Source organism: Melozone crissalis, unplaced genomic scaffold (assembly GCF_028551555.1).
Source record: "Melozone crissalis strain CALT ecotype California unplaced genomic scaffold, PUWL_Pcris_2 ptg000018l_1, whole genome shotgun sequence".
Lineage (NCBI taxonomy): Eukaryota > Metazoa > Chordata > Aves > Passeriformes > Passerellidae > Melozone > Melozone crissalis.
In genome coordinates, this window is record NW_026535796.1 from 17,879,845 (window position 1) to 17,897,674 (window position 17,830).

At 44.2% G+C, this 17,830-nt stretch overlaps 1 protein-coding gene across 16 annotated transcripts in view; it reads right to left on the reverse strand.

Moving 5' to 3' along the window:
• The window catches only part of MADD (MAP kinase activating death domain), a 68,385-nt gene extending 53,122 nt beyond the window's left edge, over window positions 1-15,263 (reverse strand). For 15 of the 16 annotated variants that reach the window (XM_054275798.1, XM_054275795.1, XM_054275794.1 and 12 more), the window contains exons 1-2: window positions 15,243-15,263; window positions 1,476-1,667 (exon numbers count right to left, since the gene is read on the reverse strand). In XM_054275798.1, coding sequence (XP_054131773.1) covers window positions 1,476-1,537 — 62 coding nt within the window. In that variant the 5' untranslated portion in view covers window positions 1,538-1,667; window positions 15,243-15,263. Of the gene's footprint in view, window positions 1-1,475; window positions 1,668-7,248; window positions 7,350-15,242 lie in introns of those variants that run through there. The other variant, XM_054275783.1, reaches the window with a different exon arrangement.
• Between the last annotated feature and the right edge of the window lie 2,567 nt (window positions 15,264-17,830).

The following is a 17,830-nucleotide window of genomic DNA, read 5'->3' on the forward strand; positions in this document are numbered from 1 at the left end:
GAAACACTAAAATACTTTTATATGTTAATGGACACAACTAATGCATCATCTGCTGAAAAAGAAATGTCAAATAATGCTGCTACTATTTAGAGAGTCTATTTGGCAGCAAATGGTCCAAAAAATGACATCAACAAAGTACGAGTGCATGTATCACCACTTTGTGCCTTTGATGTAATATTAGCTACAAGGACAGAGTTTTCTCAGACATTGGGAAAGTTTGAACCCAACAGTTCCAAAAAGTATTGTTGTTTGTGCACAGTGGATAACAAGATGTAACAGTAAAGGCCACATGAGTTCCTAAGGGCTTTGTAGGAGAGGCTGTTTCAGTCAGCTCCATCTTTCATCACAAGCATTTGCCAAAGTGCCAAACAAGACAGCAGCAGCAGCCTAACAGCATGGGCTGGCAAAAAGCAAGAGAACTGTAGGAGTCCAGAAGTGATAGTAGCAAATTTCTAAGTGAGAACATCAGACACTATAAGCTTCACTGGAGGAGGCAGCTAACATTTCTCCCTCCTCTTCCTAGCTGGTGACATATAGAAAATTTGGTTGCTTTTCTACAGACAGAAGTATTCAACCATTATAGTATTCGGTCTGTAAAATGCAAAAATAAAATAACTATTAGTCAGGATTATGTAATTTCCTCCACTCAGCCTATTAAAACATTACATTCAAAGTATTCTGAAAAGAAAGCAAGAGGTACAGCAACAGGCTGATGCACATGAACCACTGATATTTAGAAATGAAAGCAAAACAGACTTTAGGATACATCCATTACATAGAATTTGCAGAAGGCTGCTGCATAAACTTTGAATAAGGAAAAAATAACATTCATTGAGTATCTCTATGTTTGACAAACAGAACACATCAACCCTGCATTTCATATGTGCTTTAAGTAAATATGCATAACATTTTATCTATTAATAAGACTTTAAAACAAGAAAGCATTCATGTCATTCCTGTGAGGATAAATAAGTATTACAGGGAAAAACAGCCAAGTAAAGCAAGTTTCATATTTTTTTTTTAACTGAGTTTATAGACTACATTTCAAAAGCTAGAAAAGTAGTATTATTCTACTACTAGCACATTGCTAGTAATAAAAGTAGTAGAAAACTTGTATTTTACTAGTCTTTAGCTTTCAGTGTTTTCAATTTGTGAATCCCTCTGTCCTGATGCCAGTAGAAGCAAAGTTCAGACACAAAGACTACCAGAGAGTGATAGTTAAATTAGCTTTTCTTAGTCACCCTCTGCAGACCCTTGAAAAGAAGTCTAAAGACCACAAGTTAAAAAATTCTGACTTCACTAATGTCTTTCAAGAAGTGCCCTGGCTCAAGTAGGTGCTCCCCTTAGGGGAGCATTCTGCACACATTTCAGACAGCAATTCCTGAGCATCAGGAAGGTTTCATCAGTGGATGCAAGGCTATTTATCCCCACTCTACTGCCCAAGCAAAAGCTCTGCTGAGACTGTTTCACATTACCTGGCTCCAATGATCACAAGATAGTCAAGTAGCCGAGAGCAGATTTTCTTTTTCTGCACCATTGTGCTCGATGCCCCTCCCTATGTCATCTCAAGGAATTCCTGTTCATTGATCCAGTGGTCAGCTATCCCATCAGCCGTGATCGCTGCCTTGGGGAACAGAATCTGCTTGGAACAGCCTGCCAAGTCCAATCTAGAACCAAGAAAAGCAAGAGCGTCAAAAGCACAAACAGGAATACCCAAGACATACAAGCAACTTCATGACTTAATTATATTGCCAAAAAGCCTCCACGTTCGGTGCAGTCATGGTCATCCACAATCTCGGTCTTCGTGAGTATAAAAACACAGCCATATGCTCACAAAAGCAGAGAGATGAAAAACACACAAAAAAGTACAAGAGTATCTCAAGAATTAATGGTTGGAGTCAATCATCTTAGAGGTCTTTTCCAAGGTAAATGATGCTATGATTCTGTTCTAAGGGAGAACACAGACCAACAAAGCTGCCTACCACTGCCAAGGAGCTACTCATTACATGGTTTGTGCGTTGCTTGGGCAAATCCATAAGATCTTAAGAGTGCTTGGGAAAGGAGCTTCAACTGGCAAGACTGAAGGAAAAAAAACCACAACCTGTGCTTTAGCTGTGGGATAAACAGAACAACTAAAGAAGGCATAACACCAGAAATCCAATTTGATAAAATGCATCCCACCATCCCAAACCTGCAAATGGCTGTCAGCAGGAATGATCTCCACAATTCCCAAAGTCTGTGATCTCTAACACCTTTTCTGTCCAGATATAGAACTGCAGTTCTACAGAATTGCAGTTTACAATAGCAAAAGTGCATCTTGTAAAGCATACTGGGTTTTTCGCTTACTTCATTCAGCTCCATTTATCTTGTTTAACTTCACTCCTTACTCCTGATACCCATGCCTCCTGTAGCAAATTTCTCTGAGTACTTTATGATAGAAACATCTTCTTGCTAAAACTGAGATTATAGTGCAGCATTACTACTTGTCAATAATTATGCTTAATAGATATCCAGAAAATAATTCTTTCCAATCCCACCATTCCTAGTTCACAGAATTCAGGAAAGAACAGGGAGAAAAAAAAAAAGTTTTAAAAAGGAGTACAGTTCCACATTACAGTGTTCCCTACAGTGTTTGAAACCAACCTGAAAACAGAAACTTCATGAAATTGAAAGGTCTCAGAAACTCAAAAAATCAGAGATGCTCAGAGTATTCTAGAAGTTTACTAAGTATTCCAATAGATTTTTTAATAAGAGCTATTTTACATTAAAAACTTAATTGATTGCTTTCTGGGACATATTCAGAATAAGGTTTCCATTTCAGTTCATGTTTACATCCTAAGGCAGGATGTAAACCTATCACATACACAGTAGGGAAATTTTATTCATTAGCCCTCCAAACAGCAGTAAGAATACAAAAACATTACAACAGTAAGAACAAAAAAGAACATATGCAATTTATAAAAAAGGAAAATCATACTAGTCAGTAGCTAATATTAAAGGAGTAATAAACTGAAAGAAACTTAAAGTCTCACACATAAAAAATCCCACATTTTGTGAAACTGTGGCATGTTTTTAGTAGATCCTCAACTACAGTTACCATAGAGTCCTAAGTAACAGCAGTATGAATTATCTTCTCTGAGCAGCAATATTGTTGTAAATTATCTTCTCTGAACAACAGAGAAAATACAGACACAGGAAGCAAAGTTTCCGTTTCTACATTTTAATGACATTATTGAAAACACTGTAGAATCTGTCCTGGAAAGGCTCTTGATCCTTGATATTCTGCGAATATCTTGGCACAGAAAAACTTAAGAGGAACAATATGAAGTTGGGATATCAAGTGGTCCTTTTTGTCTCCATTTTGAAGAACTACTTGATCTGTTTTCTTTCCAAAGGCTTTCCCCAGAACTCTTTAAAGAACAAACTGCTCAGTCACAGACAGGGCATACCTAGAAGTACGACTTTGAGGAAATTCTGCTACTTAGTGGTAATCAAAGATGTTTTTCCTCAAAAACAGAGGCCACCCAACCCCTCAGTGAAGGTGGAAAAAACACACTGCATTTGTCTTATGACTGCAATTCCCTACACATGTCCCACAGCTCTGCAAAGAAGTTAGCAAGGTATGCATTATGAAGGTCTTAGAAATCATGAAATTTCAAGAATATCTGAGCAGACAAGTACAAGGAAAATATGCAAGGCTTACAATAGCCCTGGAATGGTTGAAGCTACAACCCACTGACATCAAACACTGAAGTTTCTGTCCATTTTTTAAAAAAAGATCTGAGCACTTTCCGATTTCCACTTTCTATTTAAACACAAGTACCAGGGAGACCAGACTGATGCAGATGTGCCAGGGCTTCCAGAGCCACCTTTATTGATTTGCTATACTTAACAACACAACAGTTACAGTCAGACATAAGAGGACAAAGGCTTTTTTGGGAAGATGATTTATTGTTGGATTGGAGCAAGAGGTAGAAGAATTAGAACCAAGTGCGGGTTTTTTGCCTTCCTCTATTCAATCTCTGGCTTCTTCAGAGATCTAGCAATGGCTGATGACAGCACTTAGAAGAGTATTGCACCAGCATTTGTTGGAACTCGTCTTCCTACTCCTGCTTGGAATCAGACACCACAGATGATGATCTGTATAAGGCAACACAAACAGGCATCCCAGCCCTGCCTCCCCTCCTATCTGGCAAAAGCTTCCTTTCAGGCCAGTATCGTTCTGTTCCCTGTGCTGGCAGAAGAGTGTGTGCAGCTACAGGGCAAAACAGGCTGTGGAACTGATACAGACTAAACCTAACAGCCCCCCTTCTTCTCCCTCCCTGCTTTTGTTTTTAGAAAGTTGTTTGGTTTTTTTTACTTCGTTCACCAAGTGACCCCACAAATGCTTGTGCAGGCACAAAGAAAAGGTAGGAGAAAGCAGTTGAGGGAATCTGGAAGACTTGACTGAACACAGGTGATCACAGAACCACAGACAGCACCTCTACAGGCAATACAGAGGTAAAGCAGTTCCTTTCTAAGAGATTTCCTATCATCCTTCCAATCATCCTCCTAGATTTTAGAGACTAAGTACACTAGGACAGAAATAGATCAAACAACCAAGAGATACTTCATTTTTCCTCTTTCATGTTGGAATTTGAACCTGAACCAAGAAATTATCTTGACTCTAAGATGGCTGATATGTCAAAACCTCTTCTCTCTCTCAAACTGCTTTAACTTTACATTGCTTTCTCTGAAAAGGTCTTGTGCAGTGTCTTTTCTCTTTGCAAACATATTGGAACCAGCCTTTTGAAGGCTGAATCTTCAAGCAGCACTTGAGAAGAGACTTCCCATTATTTCATCTCTAGAAAACAAGAAAAACAGAGAAGGGAAGGCCCACCACAGAAAAATACTGCACCAACAGATCATGTCTCAGACAACACCAAAACTGAAATAAGCACTTATATGGATGGTGAACGGGTTGGTGAGAACTAACACTACCCACCCACTGTAGCAGCTGTCAGCAATACTCACCAGTAAAAGCTGGCACTGCAGCCTAGGCACAAGGACAAAAAGCAAGAACCAGCACAAAACCACGGCTTACCAGTAACCATGACATGAAAAAAGTGTGCAAAAACACAAACACTTCTATTATTGGCATTACTCTGCATTTAAAAATTCCCCAAACACCCACATTTTAGGTTGCAGCACAACTTCTTAGAGGACAATCTGCATGGTATTCTGCAATTTAAAGTCCTCCCAGAAATAAAAGCCTATATAAACAAACACACACACTCATGAAAAGCACCACAGCACACAAAGGATAGGGCAGCATGAAAGAACCACAGCAGACTTTCTACCAATTTAGAGTCATCTAAACTGTGTCAGAGCCATGCCCTGCATTAGTGGCAAGTTGAGTTGGAACTAATGAGTTGTGCAGTTATCCTATTTCATCTACCCCTTGGAGCCCTCAATCTTTCTTAGGAGTCTTCTTATTAGAGACACAAATCTAGAGGAACAAAGCAATTTAGCCTAAGAATAACTTTGATACAACAAACTGTTAACTCAGCCAGTGTCACTGTATGGGGTCTGGCTGAGATGGAGGTCATTTTCCCCTCAGCAGCCCTCCCAGTGATGGGCTGTGCACTGGTAACTGGAAGGATGCTGACAACAATCTGTGTTTTGCCTATGGCTGAGCAGTGCTGGCACAGCATCAAGGCTGCCTCCCCAACATCTTCCCCCCAGCAGTGCTGGGGAGTATGCAAAGTCTTGGGAGGGGACATAGCCAGGACTGCTGACCCCAACTGACCAGAAGGATATCCCATATCACATCTGCTCAGGGAAAACCTAAGAGAGAGGAGAAGGGCAGAGAATCCATTATTTAAAACATTTATAATCTGGAGTAACCACTAAGCCTACTGAAGCTCTGCTTCCCAGGAAATGGCTGGACAGCACTTGCTTCTGAAAAGTGGATAATAAAATTTCTTGGGCTTCTTTGCTTCCATGAATGCAATCTTTGCTTTATTAAACTGCCTTTACTTTTGCCCACAAGGTTTTTTCCATCTTATTTTCTTCCCCCTGTTCTGCTGAGCAGGGGTGTGATAGAGTGGCTTGGTGGACAAGTGGCATCCAGCCAAGGACAACTCACCACACTCACCTGCAGTTGTTTTCCTCACACAGAGGCTCCCAGCTTTGATGGGGCAGGCTTACACTGACCTGCATGATGCCTGGCAGGTATTTACATCACTGCTTGCAAAAATGGTATGAAGAAAACAGATTAACTTCCAACAGGAAGGTGCTAAGCCCTGCTTTCCTTACAATTCTTCCATGCTTTAAGATGGGACCAGAAAGGCTTCTCCTTTCATTACCTCCAGTTTTTACCTGGTAAAAGGATCATACTGCACAGTTCACCAGTGCACGATACCTTTAGAATATAAATCAGAGTCATACAATTCAATTTGCACACTGACTGAATAATGAGCATACATGGGACATTAATTTGTAAGAGAAAAAAGAGGAAACTGTGAAGGACACAGAACAAATTATAGGACAGAAGCCACATAAATTACGGTTAGCTGGAATTTCACCTTGTGAAAAACCAGATTTCTAGTCACGCCCAAAAAGAACTAAATTTTTCGTTTCCTTGGAACATCCTGAATTTCTATTTACTCTCAGCCAAGACAGTCTGTACTGAGTTCAGCTCTAATAGGCACTATGCTGACCTTAGTGCATTGTTTTCTGTGAACTCCAGGCTCACCAATTGAACTAAACTGAGCACTGAAACAAACACAGATAGGGCCAGGAGTTTCAATGCCCACCTTTAGACTGATTTATGTTTCTTTTTCTCACATCACACACCTTAACCTATCTGCTAAGCTATGAGAAATAGGTGTGAGTACCTCAGGACCAGCCAACCTCACCTCTGTGGGCAGGAACTCCACTCACTGCTGAACTGGAAACAACATGGTTTGAAGCCCAGTATGAACTGTTCATGGTAGCTATGTCTTTACACATTTTAATAATCTTTATGGAATCTTTACCACTGAAATTTTGGTTACTACTTCTTCCAAGTGTGTTTCAAATGATGCCAGACATTATCTCTGGTATAGCACATGCTATTTTTGCTTGTACTAAACTTTTAAAAAAGCAGACAGGCAGTATTCATACTACAGTGTTTCTGCTAACACAAGAAACAGACAACAGCAGAGATGAGAACACTTCCCTTTCTCCAGAATCTGACAGAACATGGAACAATTTCTAAAATCTGACCTGATGGACTTGCTATACTGGTGCAGCTGCTTTGTGTGTTGTTACCATGCACCTTGGCAAGGCAGCAGTGCATGCCAAAACTGTGACTCCTAAGAAGATACTTGCACTCTGGAGGAAAAAAAAAAAAAAAAAAAAAAAAAAGCATTTTCAAAGAATTGCAAGCATACCTAAACAGACAGTGACATATTTATCTAGCATGGCTAACCTATAACATAGGTGTGATTCTGCAAAATGCCATGGGGATAGCTCCAAACATAAGAAATCACCCAGTAGAGAACAGGACTGCAGGCAAATTCTAAAAGCATCTGCCCTGGAGCACATGCATCACTTCAATCACTAAGAGTTGCTTACAGGTAAAACAGCAGATGCACCCCAACTATTTCCACTTTTCATCTATCAATAAATCTTGAGGGAAAGGACAGAACAAACCAGATAAAAGAAAATTAAAGAATGAATGGGGAAAACAGGTTTTGGCAATACAAGAAGACTTATTTTGAAGGCCTTCTCAATAATTATAATAAATAAAATATTTCTTCCTTTTCTACTAAGTAATATTATCTCTTTGCCTTCTGAAAACAGAACTGACACAGTCAAGCATCTTTAGCTTCCACATTAGTTGTCAAGAGCAAAATGGAAGTAGCATGGGCAGGGGTGCTGACAGATAGACTGAAAATTACCAGAATTGCTCCACAAACAGAAGTATCATGGCACACAGATGGGAACCTTTCTGCAGTATCACGGAGTGAAGCTGGACTGATTCAGGTTCCTGGTTGCTATAGTGACAGATTTGCCTGTCCTTGCCATATGTCAGCCCTTCAGTGTTGCTTCCTCTTTCCTCCCTGCTTCAGCCAAAAGCTTGGCTAAAGCAGCCTGCTGTACATGCAAGATCACACAGTCACCACACATGCACACACTATGAGAACAGCCCCACAGGTAATCTGATTCAGATCAATCACCATAGCAACCCAATCTTTTAGTCCCTAGATTTCAGCCTGTCGGGTATATTTATAGAGCAGCTGCAGCGCTCCACCCCCTCTGCTCCACCAGCAAAGCTCCCAGCACTGCCCACACTACCAGCAAGCTTCACCCAGACACAAGGACTGCCTGGGGTCAGCGCTGAAACAGAGCCCTCCTGGCACCTGCAGGCCCCAGGCCAGGAGACAGCACAGTATCTGCAGCATGCTAAACACCCCCCAGTTCGTGAGCTTGCCATAGCCATGAGTACTACACGTATCAGGAGGCGTTCTTGCCCACAGAAAGCTGAGTTACCAACCACAGCTGACAAAATCCGCTTACCCAGGCACCCACAGGATGCTTCCACAAACACGCAGTGCAGGCACAGAAAGAACATGCACAGTGTGCTAACACAAACACACAATCCTAACAGGAACTTGCAGGCAGCAGCAAAGGCAAAGGAGAGGTTCCAGCAGCACCTGCCCCACAGAGCCACAACTGCACCCACCGGTAGTGCCTGAAAGCCATGAAGAAAAATCATGACCGGGGCTTGAATGAGCAACAAGAGATAAGCATGTGAGGAAGAACAGTATGCAAATACTGCTATCCATTTTATTCCATTACACTCTTGGGGAAAACCATCAACAGTAACCTAATGCAGGAAAAGCACACTCTTTTATAGCACTCTGCTTCCTAACAGGAAGGAGATGACAGATTTAAGCCTCAGCCACAGGACATTTCACACGCTTCAATTTACGTTAAAGACCTTATTCTCCTCCCCTCCTTTACTGTATGAAACATCTCTCTCACGATCCTTCCTGGGCAGGATCATTGTGCAGGGCACCACTCTCTATAGAATCAGAGAATAAATTGTGGCATAAAAACCCTCTCCCAATCTGGCCAGTTCTCCCGCTCTACACTGTTTGAATTTAAATTCACCTCTTATTCAAAAGAGATCATCTCCAGAGATTTGCACGAGAGAACACTAACACAAGGCCAACTCTTTTGAAGTCTGTCCTTTTTTGCCCCCCTTGTGAAACATCACCATCACCAAATACAAGAGCCTTCTCGTTTTCTCTACGTCATCAGCTTTTCGCTGATCCTCAAATCTGCACTTAAATATTTTGCAAGGAGAAAGAGTGGGAGGAAGGAAGGGCAAACCAAAGCCTACACAATGCCCCCGAGCCCAATTAGCCTCACACCACCTGCAACCACTACAGCATCACATTCTTTTCCAAACCAGAAGTGCTTTTGGTGGGAGCTTTGAGCTGAGAAACGCTGGTGCTGCTTCTGGCGCAGCCCAGACCCCAGCACCCACAAGATGCTTCCATTCCCAGCCCTCTGCTGGGAATTTGAGCAGTACACCACAGTTCCCATAATGCAGGCACCAGAGGGTTTTTTCCAAAAACCAAATAGTGTAAATGTACAGCCATAAAAAAATTAACAAGAAAACAACAAAGCATGTGACATTTGAGAGAACTGCTGGATGCAGCTGCAACTGCTAAATTATTCAGTGCTTTCCCTTGCCACGGCACCTCCCCCAGCCACACTGAGCAGCTCTGGGCCAGGAGACATCACTCATGGCATCACCACCACCAGATACAGATACAGGCACATTCAACTCTTTCCTGGAAATCGGTCATACAGACAAACGGGATCCCAATAATAAATTACAGCCATTTGTAAGACAGAGGAGGGGGAATGATCACAAGCAGTGTGGAAACACTGAAACATTTTTCAGGATAATGTGAACCAGAAAATAAAGTACTTTAAATAATCCAGTCATTTGGCTGTTGTTAGCACCTCAGAACCCAGAGCCTCACATTTGTTTTGCCTTGTGTATTAGAAGCACTCAGCCTGTGTCCCCACGTGTGCCACCTGCTTGTTATTCCTTCCCTCTACACACCTTCCCCTACTCTTCATCAACACTGTGGGAGACCAGAAATTCCTACTCTCAAACCAAGCCTACTATTAATTTTGGGGATAAATCATCGTACCAGCTGGTCAAAACTGAAAGGAAATAAAAGAGACAAGCCCACTTTCTCTCTACGAGAGCTCTGGGGTGTGAGAAGCGTGCGTTTGGCAGACTCACCCACACGTAAACACTGGGGGAAGCAAGCTCAGAGTGAAGAAGAGACAGGAACCGCCTCAAGCTGCTGTTGGAGCTGCAAACGACACAGCAAGGGCTCCCCAGAGGTCCCTCCAGACACCGCAGGGGCAGTCACCACAGCAAAGGAGGGAGGGAAAACACCGTCCTGCTGGGCATGTCTTAAGACCACTTAATAAGAGAGAGGAGAGAAAGCAGGCGGCCTGGAGGACCGAAGCAGCGCGCCCAGCTCGCGGCTCCGGCAGAGCAGTTTAACTGCTGACCCAGAGGAAACAGACACGGCAGCAGAGCTGCTCCGCGTTCGTGGCTGCAGCCAATTTCGGTGGGTACTGGTTTTGATTCTTAATTATCTGTGTCACAAAAAGCACTCCTCTCCTCCTGCTAGCTGATGACACGGAAACAGGCAGAGGCACAACTCCTCATCTCCTGTCACCAGGGCTTTCCAGAGCAAGGACGAGATACCCAGGCAAGAAGAGACCCAGGAAAGCTGGTGTCAAAGCTACAGGCAAGAAGGCGACCAAAAGTTTTACAGTGACATTGGCAAGTTCAGTCAGAATATAACGGGAAGCGGGACACAACCAGGGCACTGATCTTGCAGATGTGACAAAGTAACAGGATATGAAATAAAAGGCTGCTCTGCTCAAAAGATAACACACAGTTCCTGGAGGTCATCAGATAACAAATTTGACAGTAACGCATTTTTGTCCCTTGCACAAAGAAGCAAATGTTAATTCCCTGATTGTCACAACTGTTTAGAGATTAGTTACAAACAAAACAAAAAGGCCATATCTGACAAATATTACCAGGTACATCAAAGGCAACATGATGACCAGCTCTGTTTCGAGGAACGCTGCTGCCTTGAAATAATGAAGGCAGTAGAAGAAACAGAAAACCATAAAACCTTGTTCCTTGCTGCTACTCTGATGCATTATTTCTCACAGCAACCCAAAAGCACAAGGCTCTCATTTAACTGCATTGTCTGGGATCACAGCATGAGAACTGCCTCAGCTTAGGTAATTTAGGCATATGTAAGCAGCACTTCTTATTTCTAAATCCCTGCAAGGGTCCTGCTAGTGATCTAAAGTGAACACAACCTCTCACAATTCAGTGGTTTCTGGGCACAACCTCCCCATCTGGGAGCTCCCCAGTGTAAAGATACTTCAGAGCTCCTGGCAGTACATGGGTCAGTTATCCAGTTTGCTTGGTTTGGGGTTTCAGCTCATTATTATTATTCCAAGACAGAAATCAGGAGCATGTTTGTCAATATTCAACAGTAACTTCCATGTTGTTTTGACAGGTTTAAGGAGATCCAGTGACAGAGAATCTAGCTGCTCTAGAATTATTTTCCAGCTCCAACAACAGAGCAAAGACCAGCCAAATTATACAGGTTCAGCCACAGAGAGTGAGCAGTAGATTGATGAAAGTTCTTCATAGCTCTCAAGGCAGAGAAAGAAAAGCAGCAAAGCATTCTGTCTTCAAAAGAAATATCACAATTATTCCACAGATTAACAGATTATCCCACTAAAATACATTCCTTTCTAAGTGATGCTTCATGATGTTCATTTTTATTTCACTTTGTTTCTTATTAGGTCACTGACAATGCTTTCACTTCACAAAAATTCATAGCTTGAGGTAGATGAAAGCTCTTTAAACTGGGGACATGATATTAATCTTGCATATCAAGCTCTTTCATTCCTTTTTAGTAAATCCTTTCCTCATTGCCACAAATCCCTAATCAGAAGCTGCATCTGTACTTTTTACCAGTGCACTAAATAACTGCCTGAAATTTAATGCAGTATATCTTAAATGCAGGCACAACAGGGCCAAAGGAGATGGCAGGAATTCATCTGGGTTGTAACATATGCATTGCCTGTCTCCAATTCCTTCCTAATGGAAAGTAAGTGAACCATTCACCTCTGTACTAAGTTTTAACATAAAAGTATCAATTACCATCTTGTGAGTATGATGGCAAATCCAGTTTAAAAATGACAGTGTGAGATGACAGGGAAGACACAGTATTTTACTCCATTTGTTATCCCCTCTCACATACTAAATCTCTACCAATCCCCCCCCCTCCAAAAAAAAAGAAAGCCATTCTTCTAACAAATGTATCTGGAAAGGAGTATCAGAGAAAATCTACTAGCTGGAATGCTGGAAAATAGAAACCTTGAAGAAATGTATTCTCTTAGAATTTAGCAGTACTTGAGACTTTCAAATTTAATACTCAAAGTTTTTATAAATATTTGGTTTTGCAACTGACTCACCACAAAAGATATTAAATAGACCAGACTGAACATCTTGACAGAGGTATGCCTAGTATATCCTGTCTATACAGAACCTGAGTATTTGATATGGCTTGAGAGGGGAAAAGCTATAAAGCTATGCCCCTGAGCCCAAGGCAGATAAAATCAAAGCCAACACTAATTTAATTCAGGAAGATAATATGAACAAGTGTTCTCGTAAGGCCTGAAATGCACTGATGCTTCTACCATTTCTACAGAACCATCAGTCCCGATGCTCTAAAACCTAAAAAGCTACTTTGGCTAGGTAGGCAAGGATTACTGTTAAAAATCCTCAAAACTTTTACTCCCCTGACCCCCAAATCCTTCTAAAACAGACAGAAGTTGGACTCAGTACTCTCAGGCACATGATGTGGCTCTTGGGGATGGTCCTGTGAAGGCTCAGGAGCTGGATTCAATGATCCTTGTGGGTCCCTTCCAGCTCAGCACATTCTGTGATTCATTACATACATGCCCTGCTTGCTTTCAAAGGAGTTACAGAATGGTACCATGGTTGAAGAAGAGGTTTGCCCTCTAGTATATATTTATGTTTTTCCATGAAAACTTTAAACTAGAAGCCTTTTTTTTTCCTTTTTTTTTTTTTTTTTTTTTTTTGCCAATTTCCACACAGCCTTTGGTTCACCATCTTTTATAGCTTTGGCACATAACACACACATCCTAGAACTATGTCTTGGCCATTTTATGCATTTTGTGTAGACAACACTCTTTCAGGAAGGATACAGTTTTCCTTTTCTGCCCATCCAGTAAACTTAAAATTGTTTTAAAAGCACTAACCTGGAAAGCCATGCAGTAGGACTCTAAAGCTTACAGCTTGAAACCTGTTAATTTGGTAAGAACACAGGAGTCCAGACTTGTGATACAACTGCAGCACCACTGGACAGGGAGCTACAAGATCTTTCAGTGAGGACAAGGCTATGTTACTGTCCAAACAAAAGCATTCTAGAGACTTGCTGATGATTTTGCATTTTGTTAAACACACAGTAAGATACTTAACGAGTGTGCATTTAATTACAGTGTCTATTAAACTGTGTTCAAAAGCTGTGCATTTTCTAACAATACAACAGTAAGGCAAAAATAGTATTTTATAGATGGAATGATCTATCAGTTCAGCATTACATAACATGCTGTGAGGGAATGGCCAGATTAGATCCTGTAAAAACTGCATTTTTAGCTGTGTTGGATGTGAAGTGCTCTCTTGGATGTGTCAGGATTGCAGCTTTTCATTAGTGCTGAACACAGCAAGTGCATCTTGTGCCCAATCCAAAACAGCTGCCTAGGTTCAAGCAGTATAAAGTCCAAAAATAGAGACACTTCCCAAACAACCTATATTTGGATGACTTTGGTTTGATTATGTGACTCTCAAGACGCCACAATAAATCTTCCCTCCTCTTGCTTGTGTCTACAAGTAGCATCCTTTTTGCAGATAAGCAATGGTGCAAGGAGCACAGCAAGGACACTTGAGAGCACACCAACAGAAATGCTGGCCCGGAGTCACACTGGACACACAGAAAATGGCTGGCTTGTCTAGGGAGAGCACAACACATTGCCAGATGACAGTTCTGCCCCATCTCCATGGGGCTGCAAATTTATAATGTATGTTATTTTGCATATGACTGAAAACAGTGCGGTATATGGAGGAGTTCAGGGGGGAATGACAGAGAAGAAAGACGAGAAACAAATCAGTTTCCTTCAAAGCTTATCATTTCTTGAAACACCTCTCTATCGTGACTCCACACAAACACTGACACAGACCAAGCTTTCTTCCCCTCCTCCACCTGACAATAAAAGCGAGCAACACAACAAGGTGGTGACACCCATTTCTGAGGGGAAAATGTTTTTGAGTTATAGTCGACTTCACATGAAATTTCCCAGTACAAAGTGGATTTCTTATTCTATTGTCTTGCAGAGTAACAGGATCTGCTGTTTACAAACCAAGGAGTAAAAGCACCTATCCAGTCACATTACCGCAGCAGCCCCTTCACACGGCTGCACGCCTCACCCTTTCCAAGGGGTTCTGTCCACCCTGACCGCCTTCTCCCTTCCCTCAGCACCCCGTCCGCTTCCCTCCGGCAGGGAGCGAGGAAAAGCCTCCGGGTGGCCGGGACCGAGGGCGCCGGCCCCGCGCCCACAGCCCCGCCGGCGGCAGAGCCCCCTGCCCGCCGGCCACGCCGCTATTCCCACAGCGGCCCGGTCCCGCCTGGAAACCCGCGGCGAGCCCGCAGGGGCTGCTGCCGACGGCGGCCGGCTGAGCCCGCGGCCACAGCGGGACACCGCGGCCCCGCCCGCCACCGGCGCCCGGGACGATGGAGCCGAACCCGGCCGGCCCCGCTCCGGGCAGCGGCGGGACACGATCCCTGTCCGCCGCCGGCCGTGACCTTGCAGAAGGGCTCGCCGCTCTCGAGCATCACCATCGCGCCCGGCCGGGCGGCTGCGGCAGCGCTCGGGGCCAGCGGGGGGGCCCCGCCGCCAGCGGTCCGGGTGCGGGTCACCGCAGGCAGAGCTACCGGCCGCGCTCCGCGCTCCCCGACCCACACGTAGGGTCGGTAGGGTAGGCTCCGCTTGTGACATGTGCACGCACCCGGCCGCCTGCGGCACCGGCACCGGGCCCCGCCCGTCCGGCTCGCTCCGCTCACCTGCGCCGCCGCCGCCGCCGCCGCTCTGCGCCGCCCGCCCAGTTCCGCATCGAGCGCCGGCGGCGGCGCGCGCCACAGCCGGAGCAGGGGGGCAGCGGGGGCGGGCGGAGCGAACCACTCGCGGCGGGGGCGGGGGGAGCCGTCCCGACAGCCGCCCGCAGGGGGCGCTGCAGCCGCGGAGGGGCAGGCGGGATTGGAGCGGAGATGGAGGCGGGATGGAGGCGGGATTGGAGGGGAGATGGAGGCGGGATGGAGGCGGGATGTCAGGAAGCGTGGAGCGACGCAGCTCTCCTGCGCAGGCTGCGTCGAGAGAACCGGGAACACTTCAGCCGCTTGAAGCGTCGAATTGGTGCTTTCAGACCTCGTCCTGGCAAGCAGCCGCTGAAGCCTCGCAGCAGAGCCCGGCTCCAGATGGACAAGAACACGCTGCCTTGCGGCAAGGAGACACAGTGCCGTGTACTTTCACCCTCTGTATTGAGCTACATACTTGCTGATTTGCTAGTAGCTTCATAAGATTACAAGATTATTTGGTTATTAAAAGCTTGAGACAAAGCTTTTTTAACTCCTTCCAAGCTCCTAAACACCAGTATGCTGCTCAAACAAATCCATTTATTAACAAAACCAAAACTACTAAAATAAACCCAAAATGCAACCAAAAGCACCACAAGTAACCCACAATTTTTATACCTCGAGAGTGCAAAATGGAGAAACACTGTTTGATATTTGTCATCTATACCTTGCCCACTGTAGAGGATTTGGGTTTTCAGATATAACTTTCCTCCCTCCCCATTGATCTGAATTCATCATGAGCAGATACAGATGTTGAATAAGGGTACAGCCAGCCAGGAACATTTCCCTTATAATTCAAACACCCCAAGATTTCTCCAGCAGCCAAATCAGCAAAATTGATATGAAATAGATCAGGCATAGAGACTTAGAGCAACAGGATTGAATCTCAGGCCGAGATAGCATTTTGTAAACATAAAAATACAAAGGGTCACCAATCTCACAGATGGTTCTTCCCCCACACCTGCTTACTTGAGCTTGACAGGCTAATTTGTGAAGCTTCTAAAAGACAAAGGTTCTATACTGATTTGCACTTTCAAAAAAAGTGATAATGTTAAGATGTAAAGAAGATTGCATTTGACTACATAATAATGAAAAGTGTGCTGGTTTGGGCTGGAAGAGTTAATTTTCTTCACAGTGACTGTGTCTTGGATTTGTGCTGAGCACAGGGCTGATAATACAGAGATGTTTTTGTTATTGCTGAGCAGGGCTCACACAGACCAAGGCCTTTTCTCCTTTCCATGCTGCCACGGTGGAGAGGGAACTGGGGGTGCATGGGAGGTTGGGAGGAGACACGGGACAGGCGACCCCAGCTGACCAAAGGGATATTCCAGACCATATGGCTGAGTATGCAAAGGGGGGAAGGAGGAGGAAGAGGGGGATGTTTGAGTGATGGTGTTTGTCTCCCCAAATAACAATTACACGTGATAGAGCCCCACTCTCCTGGAGATGGCTGAACACCTGCCAGTCCACAGTGAATTAGTTAATTCACAGTGAATTAATGCATTGTCCGCAGGAAACAGTGAATTAAGTCCTTGCTTTGCTTGTGTGTGTGGCTTTTGCTCTCCCTATTAAACTGTCTTTATCTCAACCCAAGACTTTTCTGGCTTTTACCCTTCTGATTCTCTCCTCAGTGCTGCTGCCAGGGAGTGAGTGAATGATTGTGTGGGGCTCGGTGGCTGTCTGGGTTAAGCCACTACAGAGGCAGGAGAAATTACTGTTTTCACCACTGCCCTCCACAGCAATGTTACACGTTGTACACCTTGAGAATCCCTTACATTCCTATGCAGTTTTTCTCTTCAAATTAAGGAGATGCAACCCAAAGAATATAAAGCTGGAGTTAAGCTGCCACTCTTGTGTTGACAGCAGGGCCCAGCCACCCTCTAATCCGCCCAGCACTGATGAGCTCTTGAGCTCTGCTCATTACTCCCCCTCTCCAACCCTGCTCCAGTCTCCTGTAAGCCTACTGCTATTCCTTCGTCCTCTGGTTCAGTAGATTCCAATTTGAGTTTGATACTCTAGAGGCTTCAGCAGAACAGCCTGAGGTGTGGAACCTTGCTGAACTGACCATTGCTTCCCTTTCCCATCGGGGCAGCGGATCATCAAGCATTTCAGAAGCAGCTAACGCTGGACAGCTCTCTGCTTTCCCCTATCCTGCCGCTCCCTTTGGGCAATGCACATGTTCAACTCCTCCTGGTGTTTCACCTATGGACACATCAGAAATGAGCAGCATACCGGGGTCAGGTAAGGCCCCACTGAAATCCACTGGACAGCCAGGGCACACTGGACTCCTCTTGCAATTTCGGTGAGCCACAAAATGCAGGGAAATGGAGAGGAGCACACACAATGGAAGGGTTACATTCTGAATGCAGCTGTACAAATCAAGGTGAGGTGTGTATGCATAATGCATGGTCTTCGTGACACACACTTAATCCACTTCACCTATTTGCCAGCTCTGGCACACAGCAAGGCGCATACTGAGCTACAAATCTCATAACTGAAGGCCAAAACAAACTGCCTGG